We start from the raw sequence: 21046 nt of genomic DNA on the forward strand, positions 1-21046 counted from the left end.
GCCATCAACTGTTAGTATTTTGAAAGTCGTTGTGCTATGATTGACTGTATGTTCCTCTTGGATAGAAAACATGTGCTAGTGTTTTGACAGAATGATTGGATTTTGAATCGAGTTTGACGTGTTTGATAGAGTTAGTGTATGTAGAGAAAGGTTTTTTGCATTTTGAAATGTGGAGTTGGTATTTAATGAACAAAATGTGGTTTTGAGCAGAAAATGAACTATTTGGCTAATTGTGTGATGTAGGTGTGTTGCTGTGTTAAGAGTTTAGAAAAAGTATCTTAAGTATAGGTAAACAGGTAAACACAATCACAGCAATTGTGAAAACTGTAAATATTATTTGAAAAGGACCATCAGGGATTGGTACATTCATTTTAGGACTTAAATACTGTATAGCCATTGAGTCTTGAAGAATATAACTTATAAAATGGCTCGTGAATTTATTCCAACTATCTTACCACATCAGGACCAAAAATATAACAATTTCCAGAAGCTGAAAATGACCCAGTTCTTCATGGTCTGCATACTCACCAGACATGTCACCCATTGAGCATATTTGGGATGCTCTGGATCGATGCTTACGACAGCATGTTCCAGTTCCCGCCAATATCTAGTAACTTCGCACAGCCATTGAAGAGGAGTGGGACAACATTCGACGGGCCACAATCAACAGCCTGATCAACTCAATGTGTAGGAGATGTGTCGTGCTGCATGAGGCAAATGGTGGTCACAACAGATACTGACTGGTTCTGATCCACACCCCTACTTAAAAAAAAAAAGGAATCTATGACCAACAGATGCATATCTGTATTCCCAGTCATGTGAAATCCATAGATTAGGGTCTAATAAATGTATTTCAATTGACTGATTTCCTTATATGAACTGTGAAATTGTTGCATGTTGCGTTTATACTTTTATTCAGTATATTTAGGTCAGTGAGCAAACATTGTATTTGCTGCACCCAAAAAATGTATAGTATGTAGAGGAACACCCAGTTAAATATACAAACATCACAAGTGTTCTTGACGGAAGTGAATGAGGGTAAGGTGATATGACATCAAAACACATGACGTGGGTGCTTGGTTTCGGCATATTCTCTCATTGCATTATAAGTGTGTTGAACATCTACTTACCAACTTTCTATGTAAACTCTAGACATATTTTATTCAGCCTTTTAGGGATAGAGGGAATCGGTTTGGAAAAACTAATTACACCTTGATTATGACAGACATTTGTTTATTTGTAATGATACACTGTCAATTCAGTGATTTATTGGTTTATTCATGAAAGTTTATTAAAACAAGATCTTGATATAAGTGAAGTAATAAGCATAATCAAATAATATTCTTGAGGGTGGCAGGTAGCCTAGTGGTTAGAGCATTGGGCCAGTAACCGAAAGCTAAAAATCTGTTGTTCTGCCCCTGAGCAAGTCAGTTAACCTGCTGTTCCCCGGGCGCCGTGGATTTTGATTAAGGCAGCCCTCCACACCTCTCTGATTCAGAAGGGTTGAGTTAAATGCTGAAGGCATTCAGTTGTACAACTGACTACGTATCCCCTTTATTTGTTAGGGGCCTTTCTGAACACCCAAAGTCACCTTGCATCATGATAAGGTGTACAAAATGATATCCAACTTTGTTATTTATGTCAGTTGCCAACAAGTCATGCATTCCATTTTTAAAGGAATGCCTTCTGACCTCCGAGCAGATCATTATTATGCAAAGGATAAATCCTTGTATATTGACAGAATTTATACAACAGGATTTGGTTATACACACTAAACAGTCATTATTGTGGCCCAGACACATTGGCTGGACAGGCCCCAAAGGCAAAGTCTTTAAAGGCTAATTAATCTGAATGACAAACCTGCCAAGCTAGAACAAACTCAAGGAAGACTATTTGCCATTGTGTGGTCCCTACTTTCAGAATTGGCGTTCTATTCCATATGCAGTCAACGCCATCCATAATTGTTCTTTTATTTACACTAGTATTTACAGAGCGCTTCTCCTTTCTTTGTGGAGGTTTGCAGTGGAGAAACTACACCCCATGCGCTTACAAATTCATATTTACTTCTGTCAGCTTCTCAATGCTGGTTTCTGGATGTATTGTTGTTCTGCATTTATTGTGTAATATTGACAGCCTCTGCATCATTAGTAGTGAAAGAAAAGGTGAGCCTACCACAGTCACGAATACAGCCCAGCGTTGGCTATATAAAAGGAAAAAGAACAGCACCAAGCGCCACTCAACCTCCTTGAAGACCCATGAGCAGGTAAGCCTCTTCGCTCTGCAAGAAGTACAGATCTTTACAGCATTACTATTCGAGAACATGCAAGTTAAAATGTGAGTTCATCAGTCTCCGTGATGTGCAAAGGCTAATCTCTTGATTCTCAAAGGATTGCCTATTTTTATTGTTAGTACCATTTTTGCTTATGGCTATCAATGTGAATATGTGAGTGGGAAAAGACAAAAGTTGAGGTTAAAATGCAGTAACAAAAATGCAATAGATACTAGCATACAGTTGTGCAAAGGTTCTGACAACAGGCAAACTAAGGCAATGCACTCCATACTGATCATGTGGATTCTTATTCTAGATAGGTGCAGTCTCTCTCTCCTGGATTTCAGGCACAATGTTTGCGTTATTGGTTTGCATCCTGACACTGCATGAAGTGTACTCTGTGTGCAATGTGGTAAGTACTCCTACTAATTACTTAAAATAACATATGTCATCTGAAACAGTACATTAGACATGAAACCAATTACACGTTAAAGTATTTATGAAAGGTCTTACTCTGAAAGCTTTTCATTCTTTCCCTTGAGCCATCTCCTACTGCTGTGTCCACAGTCAAGTAAGCACAATTCCTTTCGAACATTTTAACACAGTGCCCAGTGAAAGTGTACACACTCGTTGCACAGTCTCCACATTTTGCTGCCTGAACATTTAAAAAGGGATTACACAACCTACTCCAGATTTTAAAAGTAAAAGACAATTAGAACATTTGGCAGCCAACAGAGTTCATACTTGGTTGAAGCACCTTTGGCAGCCATTACAGCATTGAATCATTTTGAATAAGATTCTACCAACTTCGCACAACTCTTAGGGCAACATGTATTCATTGTTTTGTCAAAATTGCTAAAGCTCAGTAACTTCTGCTGGGAATCGTTGATGGACAGCAATATTCAAACCTAGTTTAAGGAGATTTCATTCAGGACTGAGACTGGACCATTCAGGAACAAGTAAACACCTTTTTGGAAAGCCATTCGGGTGTGTCTTTGGCATTAAAATAGGTAGAATTTTCCAGAGAAAAAAAAACGACCTCAGGGTTAGTATTATGGTGGCAGTATCATGTTATAGGTATTGCTTGTCATCGGCAGGGACTGGGGAGTGTGTCAATTTCAAAAATAAATATGAAAGCCGCAAAGCCCAGGTAAACATTGACAAAAATAACCCTCCTCAGTCTTCTGAAAATCCTGGGATAGAGTTCTATTTTTCAGTGAGACAATTATACATAATGTTATGTCAAAGACACACCTGAATGGTGGATTACCAAGGTGCTGTGTTGCCGAGTGGTCTGGACTCAGTCCTGACATAAATTTGCTTGAAAAGAGGTTTAAATATGCTTTCCGTCAATAATTCCCAACCAAATTTACTGCGCTTGAGCAATTTTGACAAACAAATTGGCATATGCTGCCCTAGGAGATGTGCAAAGTTGGTAGAATATGATTCTAAATGATTTACATCTGTAATGGCTGCTGCACCAAGTATTAACTCTGGAGTGTGAAGACACACACAAAAACAAAACATCTTTGTTTTTTGTTGTTGTGTGTTTACATTATCTATACCTTTCTTTTACTTCAAAAAGGTAGAGTAGATTGTGTAGATCTGTACTGTAGGAAAAAATGTAATCCCTTTCAATTTGATGTGAAGACTTTGCAAACGGTGTGTAGACTTTCACTATCCTCTACCAACATGATTATAAATGAATTAAACTGGATTTAGTCATCACACACAATGTTTAATTCATCACGTATTGTTTTTACAAAAGAAAGTGGATTGATTTGGGAGTCATTGTCCAGATGTTGGCAAAGACATTAGGAGTAAATAGTTGCTTTGTATAATGGTTTAGTGAAGTATTTACATGTGGAGTAAGTAATGTGCATATAATCCCACAATATAATGTGTGTGTGTGTGTGTGTGTGTGTGTGTGTGTGTGTATATGTATAGAAATTTGCCCAGACAGCACAGCAGTTCAGGCTGAGATCCTTAACCAGCACAATGCCTTCCGGAGAGCGGTTACACCAACTGCTAGAGACATGCTCAAGATGGTACATTTTCATGATTCATATACTTTCCATCAGTAACAAACCTCAGAATCAATGTTTCCAACATAGTATCCCCCAAAATCCATCATAAAGAATAGAATCCCTGATATGTAATTCATAGAGCAGCCTTATATGGTTCGTCTTTGTACAGGTAGAGAAAATACAGTGGCAACAAAATACTCCTTGAACACTAGTATGTGGATGTCAGTCTTGTGGATGGCTTTATTCTAGAACTGTTAGTATTTGATTTGCAGAACTGGAGCGAGGAGGCAGCGGCCAGTGCTCAGGCTTGGGTTGACACCTGCTCCATGGCTCATGGCCCACCCAGCAGTCGCATGCTTGGCGGTACGTTTTCCCCTTTGTCTCTCCTTGACATCTCCTGTTTTTCCCTTGCTGTAGAGCAAACTAAGACAAATATATTTTATTGATTCATGCAACTCAAGACATTGGCTGCAATGGTATCAATGTGAGCGTGATCTTAAGCTCAAATATATTTTGAATGTCATGATTTCTTATCACCAGTGACTCTCTATGGTAGCTTACATTTGTTGACATCTTAAATCCTGCATTCAAAGACATTTTAGTCAACTGTTCCAGTTTGATTCCACTGTTACACACCTATTTAGTAAACTTTTCCATGCATGCTTTACTTCTGAACAGACTACGAAATGGGTGAGAACCTGTTCATGTCCTCCAATTCTAAGAATTGGACTGAAATAGTTACAGCCTGGCACAGTGAGGTCATAGATTACTCCTATCCCAATGGATCTATCAATGGTAAATCCATCGGCCACTACACACAGGTAACATTCATCTTATGTGCAGATACATTATGACATGAAGTGCCTTCAGATAGTATTCAGACTCATTGCCTTTTTCCACATTGTTACGTTACAATCTTCTAAAATGGATGAAATAAAACAATTTCCTCACCAATCTACACACAATACCCCATAATGACTAAGTGATTAAAAACAAAAAACAGAAATACCTTATTTACATAAGTATTCAGACCCTTTGCTATGAGACTCGAAAATTGAGGTGCATCCTCCGCACTTGAACCCGGTCCATTGATCATCCATGAGATGTTTCTACAACTTGATTGGAGTCCACCTGTGGTAAATTCAATTGATTGGACATGATTTGGAAAGGCAAACACCTGTCTATATAAGGTCCCACAGTTGACAGTGAATGTCAGAGCAAAACCCAAGCCATGAGGTCGAAGGAATTGTCTGTAAAGCTCTGAGACAGGATTGTGTCGAGGCACAGATCTGGGGAAGGATACCAAAAAATGTCTGCGGCATTGAAGGTCCCCAAGAACACAGTGTTCTCCATCATTCTTAAATGGAAGAAGTTTGAAATCACCAAGGCCCTTCCTAGAGCTGTCCGCCCAGAGAAGGGTCTTGGTCAGAGAGGTGACCAAGAACCCGATGTTCAATCTGACAGAGCTCCAGAGTTCCTCTGTGGAGATGGTTGTCCTTCTGGAAGGTTCTCCCATCTCTGCAGCACTCCACCAATTAGGCCTTTATGGTAGAGTGGCCAGATGAAAGCCACTCCTCAATAAAAGGCACATGACAGCCCGCTATGAGTTTGCCAAAAGGCATCCAAAGACTCTCAGGTCATGAGAAACAAGATTCTCTGGTCTGATGAAACCAAGATTGAACTCTTTGGCCTGAATGCTAAGCGTCACATCTGGAGGAAATCTGGCACCATCCCTACAGTGAAGCATGATGGTGGTGTCAGCATCATGCTGTGGGGGTGTTTTTCAGTGGCAGGGACTAGGAGACTAGGAGACTAGTCAGGATCGAGGCAAAGATGAACGGTGCAAAGTACAGGGGGATCCTTAATGAAAACCACACAGCCAAGATAACGCAGGAGTGGCTTCGGGACAAGTCTCTGAATGTCCTTGAGTGGCCCAGCCAGAGCCTGCACTTGAACCCGGTCGAACATCTCTGAAGAGACCTGAAAATAGCTGTGCAGCAACGCTCCCCTTCCAACCTCAAAGAGCTTGAGAGGATCTGCAGAGAAGATTGGGAGAACCTCCCCAAATACAGGTGTGCCAAGCTTGTAGCGTCATACCCAAGAAGACTTGAGGCTGTAATCGCTTCCAAAGGTGCTTCAACAAAGTACTGAGTAAAGGGTCTGAATACCTATGTAAAGGTCACATCAGTGTCTTATTTTATAAAGTTGCTAATAATTTGCCATTATGGGGTATTGTGTGTAGATTGATGAGGGAACAACTTATTTTATACATTTTAGAATAAGGCTATAACGTAACAAAATGTGGGAAAAGTCAAGGGGTCTGAACACTTTCCGAATGCACTATGTAACATCTGATCAAATTACAGGTTTTATAGGCCAATTTATAGAGAATCAGTCTGAGGCAGATATAAAAAAAAGAACAAGAAGTTTAATGAATCAGCTAAAAGTTTGCTTGTTTAAAAAAATGTACAGTAAAACAATGCAAAAACACACCTCAGTTCCTTTCCCTGGATGGCTGTATCATTTTCTAAATATCTACAGTGCTTCCAGTGACAACTGACCATGTTCACAACCAAAAACAGTGACAAACAACTTCTGCATGAAAGAAAAGAGCAGTTAGCCACTATATCTACACAAACAGTAACTATTTTAGAAATACAAAATGTATTAACTTAGTCACCTTAAAAGAGGGCAGTTTCAATATACTGCTTGGACCCCCATGAACGTCTCTCCAAACACATCAAAGACAACTGCAGTGGCCTAACTTTCAAAGTAATACACATGCTGTCAAATTTGAATAAACAAACACCAATATGGAAATAAACATACCTTTTGAACAGATTCGACCACACCCAAAACAGTTGCTAAAGATAGCATGGTCCCTAAAATGGTTGCCTTAAAACAGAGTGCACAGCAACAACACTATACAGGCTTAACACTGGACATTTAGGTACAAAAGGACCCGCAATGGACTATTTTTATACATTTTACATGTCCACCACTAATTAGGGTCAGATAGGAAACACACACCAACACTACAGTTCCTATTCTGTCATGTATATTTTCCGGGATATTTAATCACATATACCTATTGACACCAAAGGAATATATACTTACAAAATAGATTACTAACTTATTGACATTTCTTTTGGTAGCAATTTCCGTCATTGTATTGTACATACACTGAGTATACCAAACATTAGGAACACCTTCCTAATATTGAGTTGTCTCCACACAAACTGGTGCACCTGGCACCTACTACCATAAACCCATTCAAAAGGCACTTAAATCTTTTGTCTAGGCCATTCACCCTCTGAATGGCACACATACACAATCCAGGTCTCAATTCTCTCAAGGCTTAAAAATCTTTCTTTAACCGGTCTCCTCTCCTTCTTCTACACTGATTGAAGTGGATTTAACAAGTGACATAAATAAGAGATCATAGCTTTCACCTGGATTCACCTGGTCAGTCTATGTCATGGAAAGAGACGGTGTTCTTAGTTCTTAACATTTTGTATACTCAGTGTATATTGTTATGAACCATTGTGCTACACCCGAAATAGCATCTGCTAAATACTGTATGTGTATGCGACAAGTAACATTTGATTTGATTTGCTATGCTGTATGGTAGTCAGAGTGGTGTGTAGTTACCGACAAGTGTCATTATAGTTATTCGCCAATGAAACTCTGATAACACTAAACTGTGTTTCCTTCCATATAGGTGGTTTGGAACAGTTCATACAAGGTTGGCTGTGGTGTGGCCCTGTGTCCTGGCTCAGTCTACTTCTATGGATGCCAGTATTACAGAGCGTATGTTGCACCAATCACACCCAAAATGCACCTAACACCTGTGTACAATTTCACCCTATTTACTGTAACTGATAGTGAAAGGTAGGCATCATCCAGCGATCATTTCAATACTTTGGTTAACAGGGGAAACTACAGAGGAGTGGCTCCATACAAGGAAGGAGCTACATGTGCTGACTGCCCCAACTCCTGCGAAAACAAGCTTTGCAGTAAGTATCAGACATGATGAAAATGCATGTGGTCTAAAATCTTACCAATATGACTCAGCAATGTTAGTGATAGATTTCAAAAACATGTTCACAAGGTTCAATGTACAATAATCCCCAAATGTAAACTGTCAATATACAATGAATTGACTGCCAATGTTTCTTCTTATGTGTCATTTCAGCCAATCCCTGTCCTTACATAAACAAGTATGTCAATTGTGCCGCCATGAAAAAACAGGCCGGGTGCAGTAATCCTTTGGTGTACGCCTGGTGTCCCGCCCTCTGCCTGTGCACCTCCAAAATCATCCCAATAGCAAAGAAGTGAAACCACCAGACCTCTCCAAAATGGTCCACTGAGAGATAACTTTGAATGATTCCTCTGTTGTTTCCTTGTCTATGAGAAGAAGAAAAAAACATAAAACCTGGTTGATCTATCTACTGTACTTCTGGTAAAGTCAGTTGATTTAAAAAATACTAACTATCACTAATAATATTTTAATAATCACTGTAGGTCTAAGGTACAGATAAAACATGATTCTTATTCTGGGGGTAACATAAGGTGTCTAATCTATAGTAACTAATGTTAGTTTGAAGCGTTGCAATGTATTTTGTTCCCTTTCATTGGTTTCAATGTCTTCATACCCATTTCACCAAAGAAAATCAATTTTTGATTTGCATGGATGTTGAATAAGAATATCCTCTACATTTTGATAAGCAATGTTTCCATCAGTTACAGTAACAGTGAACATTTTGATAATTTCATTTCTGCTAATTAACTACACAGTAATATGGTTATACAGAACTGTAATACCTCAACACATTTAACTTTAAGTTGATTCATGCTGCTCACCATTTGCTCTATCAACATTAAATGTTTGCACATGACAGAAATATATAACCCTTATTATTTTCCTCAATCACATTAAATGATCATGAAGATTAATTCATGGACTCTGTGTTAATGTGTTAATTCATGGACTCTGTTACAACTCACTATCAGATAGTCATCGTCACCACCAGATGCCTCTGTTGTACAACAGTAAATTCTGTAAATTCTGTATCAGAATAACATGACCGTCTGCAGGCTTGATATACACTACCGTTCAAAAGTTTGGGGTCACTTAGAAATGTCCTTGTTTTTGAAAGAAAAGCACATTTTTTTTGTCCATTAAAATATCATAAAATTGATCAGAAATACAGTGTAGACACTGTGAATTTTGTAAATGACTATTGTAGCTGGAAATGGCTGATTTTTTATCGAATATCTACATAGGCGTACAGAGGCCCATTATCAGCAACCATCACTCTTGTGTTCCAATGGTACGTTGTGTTAGCTAATCCAAGTTTATCATTTTAAAAGGCAAATTCATCATTAGAAAACCCTTTTGCAATTATGTTAGCACAGCTGAAAACTGCTGTCCTGATTAAAGAAGCAATAAAACGGGCCTTCTTTAGACTATGAAACTCGTCAGTCTATTCTTGTTCTGAGAAATGGCTATTCCATGCGAGAAATTGCCAAGAAACTGAAGATCTCGTACAATGCTATGTACTACTCCCTTCACAGAACAGCGCAAACTGGCTTTAACCAGAATAGAAAGAGGAGTGGGAGGCTCCGGTGCACAACTGAGCAAGAGGACAAGTACATTAGTGTGTCTAGTTTGAGAAGCAGACGCCTCACAAATCCTCAACTGGCAGCTTCATTAAATAGTACTCGCAAAACACCAGTCTCAACGTCAACAGTGAAGAGGCGACTCCGGGATGCTGGCCTTCTAGGCAGAGTTGCAAAGAGAAAGCCATATCTCAGACTGGCCAATAAAAAGAAAAGATTAAGATGGGCAAAAGAACACAGACACTGGAAAGAGGAACTCTGCCTAGAAGGCCAGCATCCCGGATATTATTTTAATGGACAATTCTTTTTTGCTTTTGAACAGTTAGTGTACACCGTCCCTTCTACTGTCCCTTACAACATCCTGGAACTGATCAATATGTATTTTTAACAATTGATTTATGTGAACTGATCCTTAATCAGAAAAAAGACACATGACTTCTAATAAGAACACTGAGAAGGCAACACAAGGTGGAACTGGCACACTGATATAGAGGTAAGGTATTCTGCAGTATATTTATTGTCTAGAATTTGAATAAAAAAAGGTTCAATTTAACTGTTTATGTTCATGTCTCATGTGTAGGCTATATAAACTTCAGCAATGCATACCCTCCTGCACATACACTCAGACATGATTAACTTTGACTAAAATATTAGAACGTAAACTGTAAGGATCCTTTTTGAATAGCCAAAGAGAATAAGAGCTGCTACAAGAAAAACAATTAATTATACTGTTATCTGTTTCAAAACCTGGATAGGCTATGCTATTGAAGAAACATTTAGTCTTCTACAAGTTATGATCTGTTGACAATTGACATAAATACAGCATATTGATAAAGTCTCAGATTTACATTTTTCAGACCGTAAAATGCTATATTTTTATCCAGGAAATCATTTGGATTGACACAATCCAGCATCTTGAATTAAATCCAAGAGCACTGAATTAAATCCAAGATTTTAATATTAGCTGATTAACATCCCAAGCGAAAAATTTATATATTACAAGTATACTTAAATATACAACATTTTGTAATAATATACTTCAAATACGAGATGTATTTTTCTTATCTTATTATACTATAAATATAATATCATTACACTAACACACTTATTAAAAGTGTACTTTAAATTAATAGTTTTTTTCAAGCTTTTAATATACTATAAATATACTATCGTCAACCTTCAATACACTTATTAGAAGTGTACTTTAAATTAATTGTTTTTCAGTCAAGTATACTACAGTATATGTTCACTATATTTAAATTTAAACACACTAATTAAAACTGTACTTCAATTTGAAACGCTTTAAATTGTAATTTAGTATATTAATTCAAAATACACTTGGGGTTGTTTTTAAATTGAAGCATTGATATATATATATATATAATACACCTTTTTCTCCCCAAATTAATGATATCCAATTGGTAGTTACAGTCTTGTCCCATCGCTGCAACTCCGGTACAGAGTACCTTGGGACAAGGGCTCATAAAAGACACACCCTCGTCCACTTACCCTCGCCTTATGCCCTTGGGAGAATCCCCGTGGCCATATTTGTCGTCGGTCCAAATGATTAGCCAAGCAAGGGAAGTTTGCAACGTAAGCCCCTCAGCCCTCGTTTTTCAATTATGTTCACTTCGGGGCCTGAAATGCCCCATAACTCAATTCGCGATGATTGTTCATCCACTTGTTCATCCACTAAGAAAAGTCCGCCAAAACTTAAAACCTCAACGTCAATATGGAGTCAATATACAAGTGTAAGAAAAAACGAAAGTAAATCAATTAGAAATTGTGCTACTAATGCACAAACACGTCTCATAAACGTAATGATGTTTTTGTTTGGTTAGCTTTTGGAAAGTAGCTTGGCAGAAGCATCAAGGCAGGCTAACGTTTGTTAGCTAATTAATTTGCAAGCTATCATACAGGAGGCGTATATGAATAATTACATAGCTAATATAAGTAGACATGCACTCATAATTGACTGTAACGCATATAAAGCACCCACAAGCTACCAATGGCTGAAAACACAAATCGCGGGATGAACGAGTGACGAATTTCCGGGCAAGGGTGGCCCATTTAAAAATTATTCCGTCCTCCCTCGCCCCTTGCCCTGAAAGTGTATACTCGTCAGACGTTATGATACGTCATCAGAAGTGTCCACACTTAATTTGAGGGCTGAGGGGATAGGGTGTGTCTTTTAAGTGTTTGGAATGCAGCCAAGGTACGGACTCGGGAGAGGTGAAGGTCGAGAGCCATGCGTCCCCCGAAACACGACCCTGCCAAGCAGCACTGCTTCTTGACATACTGCTTGCTTAACCCGGAAGCCAGACGCACCAATGTGTCGGAAGAAACACTGACTGCGATCCAAACACTTAAAAGACACACCCTATCCCCTCAGCCCTCAAATTAAGTGGACACTTCTGATGACGTATCATGACGTCTGACGAGTATACACTTGCAGGGCAAGGGGCGAGGGAGGAAAGAATGATTTTTAAATGGACCACCCTTGACCGGAAATTCGTCAATGGTTGTGTTTTCAGACAGCCATTTGATTAGATGTTCAAGAGTCTTAAGGCTTGGGGGTAGAAGCTGTTTAGAAGCCTCTTTGACCTAGACTTAGAGCTCCAGTAAATCAAATTAAGTTTATTTTATATAGCCCTTCATACATCAGCTAATATCTCGAAGTGCTGTACAGAAACCCAGCCTAAAACCGCAAACAGCAAGCAATGCAGGTGTAGAAGCACGGTGGCTAGGAAAAACTCCCTAGAAAGGCCAAAACCTAGGAAGAAACCTAGAGAGGAACCAGACTATGAGGGGTGGACAGTCCTCTTCTGGCTGTGCCGGGTGGAGATTATAACAGAACATGGCCAAGATGTTCAAATGTTCATAAATGACCAGCATGGTCAAATAATAATCAGGAGTAAATGTCAGTTGGCTTTTCATAAGAGTATCTCTACCGCTCCTGCGGTCTCTAGAGAGTTGAAAACAGCAGGTCTGGGACAGGTAGCACGTCCGGTGTATAGTGAAAACAATAGTGGTCCTAAAACGGAACCTTGAGAAACACCGAAATGTACAGTTGATTTGTCAGAGGACAAACCATTCACAGAGACAAACTGATATCTTTCCGACAGATAAGATCTAAACCAGGCCAGAACTTGTCCGTGTAGACCAATTTGGGTTTCCAGTCTCTCCAAAAGAATGTGGTGATCGATGGTATCAAAGGCAGCACTAAGGTCTAGTAGCACGAGGACAGATGCAGAGCCTCGGTCTGACGCCATTAAAAGGTCATTTACCACCTTCACAAGTGCAGTCTCAGTGCTATGATGGGGTCTAAAACCAGACTGAAGCATTTCGTATACATTGTTTGTCTTCAGGAAGGCAGTGAGTTGCTGCGCAACAGCTTTTACTAAAATTTTTGAGAGGAATGGAAGATTCGATATAGGCCGATAGTTTTTTCTATTTTCTGGGTCAAGGTTTGGCTTTTTCAAGAGAGGCTTTATTACTGCCACTTTTAGAGAGTTTGGTACACATCCGGTGGATAGAGAGCCGTTTATTATGTTCAACATAGGAGGGCCAAGCACATGAAGCAGCTCTTTCAGTAGTTTAGTTGGAATAGGATCCAGTATGCAGCTTGAAGGTTTAGAGGCCATGATTATTTTCATCATTGTGTCAAGAGATATAGTACTAAAACACTTAAGTGTCTCTCTTGATCCTAGGTCCTGGCAGAGTTGTGCAGACTCAGGACAGCTAAGCGTTGGAGGAATACGCAGATTTAAAGAGGAGTCCGTAATTTGCTTTCTAATGATCATGATCTTTTCCTCAAAGAAGTTCATGAATTTATTACTGCTGAAATGAAAGCCATCCTCACTTGGGGAATGCTGCTTTTTAGTTAGCTTTGCAACAGTATCAAAAATTAATTTTGGATTGTTCTTATTTTCCTCAATTAAGTTGGAAAAGTAGGATGATCGAGCAGCAGTGAGGGCTCTTCGATACTGCACGGTACTGTCTTTCCAAGCTAGTCGGAAGACTTCCAGTTTGGTGTGGCGCCATTTCCGTTCCAATTTTCTGGAAGCTTGCTTCAGAGCTCGGGTATTTTCTGTATACCAGGGAGCTAGTTTCTTATGACAAATGTTTTTAGTTTTTAGGGGTGCAACTGCATCTAGGGTATTGCGCAAGGTTAAATTGAGTTCCTCAGTTAGGTGGTTAACTGATTTTTGTCCTCTGACGTCCTTGGGTAGGCAGAAGGAGTCTGGAAGGGCATCAAGGAATCTTTGTGTTGTCTGAGAATTTATAGCACGACTTTTGATGCACCTTGGTCTGAGCAGTACCGCTTGCCGTGCAGTAGCAGAGAGAACAATCTATGACAAGGGTGGCTGGAGCCTTTGACATTTTTTAGGGCCTTCCTCTGACACCGCCTGGTATAGAGGTTCTGGATGGCAGGAAGCTTAGCCCCAGTGATGTACCGGGCCGTACACACTACCCTCTGTAGTGCCTTGCGGTCGGAGGCCGAGTAGTTGCCATACCAGGCAGTGATGCAACCAGTCAGCATGCTCTCGAGGTTGTTGTCCTGACACCACACGGCCAGGTCTTTGACCTCCTTATAGGCTGTCTCGTCATTGTTGGTGATCAGGCCACTGTTGTGTCATCGACAAACTTAATGATGGTGTTGGAGTCGTGCCTGGCCACACAGTCATGAGTGAACAGGAAGTACAGGAGGGGACTGAGCACGCACCCCTGAGGGGCCTCCGTGTTGAGAATCAGCGTGACGGATGTGTTGTTACCTACCCTTACCACCTGGGGCGGCCCGTCAGGAAGTCCAGGATCCAGTTGCAGAGGGAGGTTTAGTCCCAGGGTCCTTAGCTTAGTGATGAGTTATGAGGACACAATGGTGTTGAACGCTGAGATGTAGTCAATGAATAGCATTCTCACATAGGTGTTCCTTTTTTCCAGGTGTGAAAGAGCAAAATGGAGTTGGTCTAGGGTTTCTGGGATAATATTGTTGATGTGAGCCATGAGCAGGGACTTTTGTCTACTGAGCAGGGACTTCTGTCTGACCACTCTATGATAAAGGTGGAGTGCTGCAGAGATGGTTGTCCTTCTGGAAGGTTGTCCCATCTCCACAGAAGAACTCTCGAGCTCTGCCAGAGTGACCATCGGGTTCTTGTTCACCTCCCTGACCTAGGCCCTTCTCCCTTGACTGCTCAGTATGGCCGGGCGGCCAGCTCTAGGAAGAGTCTTGTTGGTTCCAAACTTCGTACATTTCAGAATGATGGAGGCCACTGTGTTCTTGGGGACCTTCAATGCTGCAGACATTTTTTGGTACCCTTCCCCAGATACGTGCCTCGACACCACCCTGTCTCGGAGCTCTACGGCCAATTCCTTTGTCGTCATGGTTTGGTTTTTGCTCTGAAACGCACTGTCAACTGTGAGACCTTATATAGACAGTTGTGTGTCTTTCCAAAATGTCCAATCAATTGAATTTACCACAGGTCGACTCCAATCAAGTTGTAAAAACATCTCAAGGATGATCAATGGAAACAGGATGCACCTCAATTTTCGAGTCTCATAGCAAAGGGTCTGAATACTTATGTAAATAAGGTATTTCTGTTTTTGTTTTTAATAAATTTGCACACATTTCTACAAACATGTTTTAATCTTGTCATTATGGGGTACTGTGTGTAGATTTATGTAAAAAAAAAAAAAATAATAATAATTTTATACATTTTAGAATAAGGCTGTAACGTTACAAAATATGGAAAAAGGGGAGGGATCTCAATACTTTCCGAATCCACGGTATATAAACCCGGGATTGTATATCCTACGTATTGGCCAATGAGGGACCATGAAGCTACCGGTCGGCCATATTGGCACTCCCCAGAATAGGGAGTCCGCCATAGGAATGAATGGAATTCTACTGTATTTCAGTTAAACGTGTCAAGGACAAAATTACATGCATAAGTATTTGTTGTGGTAGTGGGGACAGTAACATTAATACTTTCAAAAATCATACTTTAAATACATTAAAAAATATATATATATATATATATATATATATATATATAAAGTATGTTTAACTCACATAATATATATTTAAAGTATGCATGAAGGTGTCTGTAATAGAATAAACGCGGGACATTAATAATTGCATTTCTATAGCTTCCAAAATTATTTTGTTTTTATTGTGTTGGGTGCGTGCCAGGACGTAGACGCGGTGGCTTCAAAACAGTGCCCTAACCAGTCATCTAGTGTAATTATAGAGAACCGGTTTTGATCGATTACCTTTTTCTATGAGAAAGGTTTGATTGAAAGAAGGTTCGTTGTCGTTACTGCCTGTTACAAGTAATTTGTTCACTTTTCGACTTTTTCTAAACGGTTAGCTCGCTAGATACATTTTATTTAGATAGCAAATGTATTGACAGTTGGGTTTAGTCGGTGACTACTTGTTAACAAGCTAGCTAAATTGCAAGTTAGCTAATGCAGCAACTGGTGGTGAAGCAGGGACTGAACAGTAGTCGCGTCGTTGCAGCTGGATAGCACAGCAGAATGGAACTTTGTTCTCTTCCTACAATACTTTATCAAGCAAGGCAAGTGTGATAACACGAAATTATGTTGCCATGGGTGGCTGTAGCACAGATACATGAGGGTTAGTTAGAACATTTTTGGATGTAGTGTTAGCTTGCCAGGTTAGTTAATGTTAGCTAACTTTTGGCAAGTTTATGAAATGTGGGCTAATTTGTCAGTTAACGTAACATGACAGAGTAAGGATCTCTGACTACGTTAACTAGCTATACCTAAATTAGCTCTAGTCTAGATATACACAGCAGCTAACAAACCAGGCACGTCTATCCGTGACGATTGTAAATATGGCTAACTTGTTGACTAACGAAGCTTAGCTAGGCTGCTAACTATCGAATGCCTTAACCAGACATCATCATTTCAAATGAGACGATGTAGCTTACGCTAACTAATGCATCCATTATGAAACATCATTTTGAAATGTTATACCGACAGCTTTGCCAATTGAAAAGTCCATTGAATGCAATTGCACTGTTTGTATGTAATTAGCTAACGTTAGTCACATAATTAGACATATTGTGTGCATGCAATTTCAGATGATAATGTCTAACATTGAACAGTTGAATCTATTGATATTCAGTGTCTCTTGTTAATGATGCGTTTTGTTTTACAGAGCACAATCCATGGAGCACGCGACATTAGGTACGAGTCAAATATGGACCGAAAGATGATACGGAACGTTTTTGTGCAGATGTTATAACGAGGTAGCTAGCTAGCAAGCCAGGACATTGGATAAATACAACAGCGTTGCAAGTGAAACACCTACATTGCAGCTTGACAGCTACGCTTGGTCTGTCTGTGCGTGGAGTGCCTATGGCGGAGTTTGGAGAGAACGACGGCTCATCTCCATCGAATACTGGGGATTTGGTGGCCTTTACCAGTGATAAAACAGACGGGAAGACGCAGTGCGAAGTATCTGTCTTCAATGGGGACTGTGGGATACCGGCAGACATGGTTGGATCAGAATCTGTCGCCGTAACGTTACCTGACAGCCCAGGGCTTGAAACAGCCAACAACTCCTCTGTCGGATTGGATTCCAAATCTGGAATACCACGCAGGAGCAGCATTATAAAGGTAAGTCATATTTGCATACGGATTTGAAAACGCGAAGAGGGATGCATGGTTGGCTAGATGGTTAGCATAGTGGATGCATCCTTAGATTTGATCTTCCACGAAGTGTACATGTTATGCACATTGGTTCAGCAACCTCGACCATACGACCACTTGCAATCCAAAAACCACTGTTCACACACACATTGACAATGCAAACGGTCAGGTGAAAGTATAGGTCTTGTCTGAATTTCATCGCAAGTGTCAATTCACCATTCAGAGCAAATTAAGTAACTTCTGTGTTGTCAGCTCATGGTAAATATCTGCGCTATTTAGCTGAATTCTGGATAGGTGACTACTAGGAGGGGATAAACCTCCATCAGATTGAATACTATTGTTTAAAAATATCCTAGGCCAAGTCCTCACTAACTCATTTATGAAATTGAAGATGGGACCTTAATATGAAGAGACAGGGAGTTAGTATGGGACAACAATGTCTAGGTTACAGGCGTTCTTACAAAGATGTTCTGTTGGAAAACATTGCTTGAATGCTTTGCGTAAACTGAATTTGGAGATTAAAGTGATCCGTTTGCGACATCTTTCAAACAACAATCTTGAGTGCTTGACATTTACCATATGTTGCCATTCCACATTTGGGAAAGTCGGGACCAATTCCTGTGGTTAAGAACAGTTTCCAAATTAAATTGGTGCCATTGTTGTCTGAACACATTGGTTTTGTAAGCAGTTCATCACGAGACAAGGCTTTTCCTCATTAAGACTTCTCAGCTTTGTATTCCGTTGTCTTCATTACGATAGTGTTGTCAGTTGTCTAATATAGAGGCCAACAGATGGCCTCATGAAGGAAATGATGCATTCACCTATTTCCTCATTGACTGTGTTGCAAGGTTGTTCGTTTGACTTGTTTTCCCTGAAAGTGAAGGCTACAAACCCCTAAATAGGCCTACAAATTGCATTCAAGTGTAGCCTAGGTCTTGCAGACTGAGGCTATCACATTGCTAAACTCACAGCATTTTTGTATTTAGCTTATTGCTGCTCATTAGGCAGGTTTCCATTGACCCAGGTTTATTCAATAAAAGCAATGTCGCAAAAAAAACATTGCGAAGTGTAATAGAAACAGCAGCTATTGAAGAAATGTTCTAAAGATCGACAACATTTTTTATCCATTCAATGTGTGGATTTGTCTTTTGTCAAACTTTCTTTATTGTGAGGAATTATGATGAAAACAGTTTTTCAGAATAAATGATTATTGCCGAATAATTTAAGGTACTCTGGGCACGTGATGTCACGCATAACTATTAAGCTCCACTACACATTTTAATTCTAAAAGTCTACTGCTTGCAAAAATACAAATGTTTATTTGCAGAACAAGGATTGTCTTGACTTTCAAGAATGCCTGAATTGTTTCGCCTTGCTTTTCTGGTTGGCTGGATGCAAGTTTCACAACCCAATTATTTCAGCTCTACAGGAGTGCAAGCTGCACAATGGCACAGACCATGGCGATACGTTGGCACATGAGAATTATTGGAATATGGCAAATATGAGTAAATTCTTCCATTCTATACACGCTGGCCTTTGCGGGCTACCTGAGACATGAAACATACTGTAGGTGGGAAGGCATACAAACTGTCACATTTATTAACGCGTAATTTCCCTAAATGGATTATGGAAACAGTTGAACCACTTTCATTTTTTTTTATTCGGCACTCAAGGTTTTTGCAAATGTTTACATTTTTGGGGGGCAGGGGGTTGACATCATTACGGCCTGCTGTTTTTCTCACAAGACAGTTCAGTAGAAACAAAGGCAGTTGTTGCAATTTCTATGCAAACTTTCTAAATGTCAACAACAATAAAATCACTGGACAAGTTAATGGAAACAGCTTATTTAGGTCTATCCCTTATTTCTATGCATCTTTTGATTTTAAGCTGCCTATGGCAGCTTATTTAACCATTCCAGTGTTTTACTTTTTTACTTGCTATATTGTATTTACTTTGCCAGCATGGCCTTTTTTTTGCCTTCACCTCCCTTATCTCACCTCACTTGCTCACATTGTATATAGACTTATTTTTCTACTGTATTATTGACTGTATGTTTGTCTTACTCCATGTGTAACTCTGTGTTGTTGTATGTGTCGAACTGCTTTGCTTTATCTTGGCCAGGTCGCAATTGTAAATGAGAACTTGTTCTCAACTTGCCTACCTGGTTAAATAAAGGTGAAATAAATAAATGGCTTACACTCTAGCCCAGGGATGGGCAACTCCAGTCCTTTGTGGCCTGATTGGTGTCACAATTTTGCCCCAGCTAACACAACTGACTCCAATAATCAATGAATGATCTTTTAGTTTAGACTGCAATTAGTTTAATCAGATGTGTTTGCTAGGGATTGGGGGGGGGGAGGGGAGTGAGACAACCACTTTGGCCCCTGAGGACTGGAGTTGCCCGTCCCTGCTCTAGCCTTCTTATCATATCTGCAAGTCAACTGTGTAGCCTTATGAATGGATAGTCCCCACTGTGACTGCAGTTGCATCAATATCTTTTGATCAGCTAATTTCTGGACCTACTGTAGATGAGGCTCGTACTTGTTATTGTCCAAAATCTCAATCAACTATGTTATTCATTGTGAGCCTTTTCATTGTGGTATTGTTAATTTGCCAGCAATGAACATGGTTCTTTCCAGTTAAGCTCTTTTTCAAGCCATGTTTTGCGGGCAGCACTTTCTTGGCACATTTAACCTGTCACTTCCCAGCTGTGAAGAACTATTTATTTCATCTGATGTCCACTCCTGTGACTCAAGGTTAAAAAAAACTACAAACTAATAGTTAAATTATGTCTATTGAAAGGTATTGGAGAGCAGAGGATTCTGTATTTACCCCCCCAAAATTTGCTGCATATACTTTCACTCACCAAGCTCTTGGTTGGTCCAGGATGTTCACATTTGGGATACCTTCTGTGTCGACAAACCTATCATTGCTATTGAACAAAGCTTAATGCTGTCTCGTTCTAACCTTAGTTCCTTTTTTATGTCTTTGTGTTAGGTTGGTCAGGGCGTGAGTTGGGGTGGGTAGTCTATGTTCTTTTTTCTATGTTATTGTATTTCTGTGTTTGGCCTGGCATACTTAGGTAGCCTGTTTTCCCCATTTTGGTTGTGGGTGTTTATTTTCTGTTTAGTGTCTGTTCACCTTGCAGAACTGTTTTTGTGGTATCCAATTGTTACTAATTACTATCTTGTCTCATCGCTACAACTCCCGTACGAAAGCCATGCGTCTTCCGAAACACAACCCAACCAAGCTGCACTGCTTCTTAACACAGCGTGCCTCCAACCCGGAAGCCAGCCGCACCAATGTGTCGGAGGAAACACCGTTCCCCTGGCTACCTTGGTTAGCGCGCACTGTGCCCGGCCCGCCACAGGAGTCGCTGGTGTGCGATGAGACAAGGATATCCCTACCGGCCAAACCCTCCCTAACCCGGACGACGCTAGGCCAATTGTGC

At 40.0% G+C, this 21046-nt stretch overlaps 2 protein-coding genes and 1 long non-coding RNA gene across 6 annotated transcripts in view; 2 read left to right on the forward strand and 1 right to left on the reverse strand.

The window, feature by feature from the left end:
- Window positions 1–2195: 2195 nt before the first annotated feature.
- On the forward strand, window positions 2196–9252 carry LOC139564463 (cysteine-rich venom protein ophanin-like). Its single transcript, XM_071384004.1, has 8 exons — window positions 2196–2263; window positions 2586–2685; window positions 4217–4317; window positions 4569–4659; window positions 4975–5117; window positions 8018–8106; window positions 8230–8312; window positions 8492–9252. Exons 2-8 carry the CDS (start codon window positions 2622–2624, stop codon window positions 8632–8634), a joined length of 714 nt encoding a protein of 237 aa, XP_071240105.1. The 5' UTR covers window positions 2196–2263; window positions 2586–2621; the 3' UTR covers window positions 8635–9252.
- LOC139564464 (uncharacterized) lies at window positions 4511–7260 on the reverse strand. Its single transcript, XR_011672744.1, has 3 exons — window positions 7126–7260; window positions 6790–6891; window positions 4511–4719 (listed from the first exon to the last, which is right to left on the reverse strand). It is a non-coding gene; the product is annotated as an uncharacterized lncRNA (long non-coding RNA).
- Window positions 9253–10040: 788 nt separating the features above from the next.
- LOC139564665 (inactive phospholipase C-like protein 2) overlaps window positions 10041–21046 on the forward strand; it is a 61272-nt gene continuing 50266 nt past the window's right edge. For 2 of the 4 annotated variants that reach the window (XM_071384382.1, XM_071384386.1), the window contains exons 1-2: window positions 16231–16496; window positions 17102–17562. In XM_071384382.1, coding sequence (XP_071240483.1) covers window positions 17302–17562 — 261 coding nt within the window. In that variant the 5' untranslated portion in view covers window positions 16231–16496; window positions 17102–17301. The other 2 variants (XM_071384383.1, XM_071384384.1) reach the window with 2 other exon arrangements.

Source organism: Salvelinus alpinus, chromosome 35 (assembly GCF_045679555.1).
Source record: "Salvelinus alpinus chromosome 35, SLU_Salpinus.1, whole genome shotgun sequence".
NCBI classification, from domain to species: domain Eukaryota; kingdom Metazoa; phylum Chordata; class Actinopteri; order Salmoniformes; family Salmonidae; genus Salvelinus; species Salvelinus alpinus.

Bases quoted from the DNA above. Each gene is read 5' to 3' on its own strand.
- LOC139564463 (XM_071384004.1), top strand. From the start codon at position 2,622: ATGTTTGCGTTATTGGTTTGCATCCTGACACTGCATGAAGTGTACTCT. The intron at 4,660-4,974 runs GTACGTTTTCCC...ACTTCTGAACAG, and splicing joins CAGCAGTCGCATGCTTGGCG to ACTACGAAATGGGTGAGAAC. The intron at 5,118-8,017 runs GTAACATTCATC...CCTTCCATATAG, and splicing joins CCATCGGCCACTACACACAG to GTGGTTTGGAACAGTTCATA.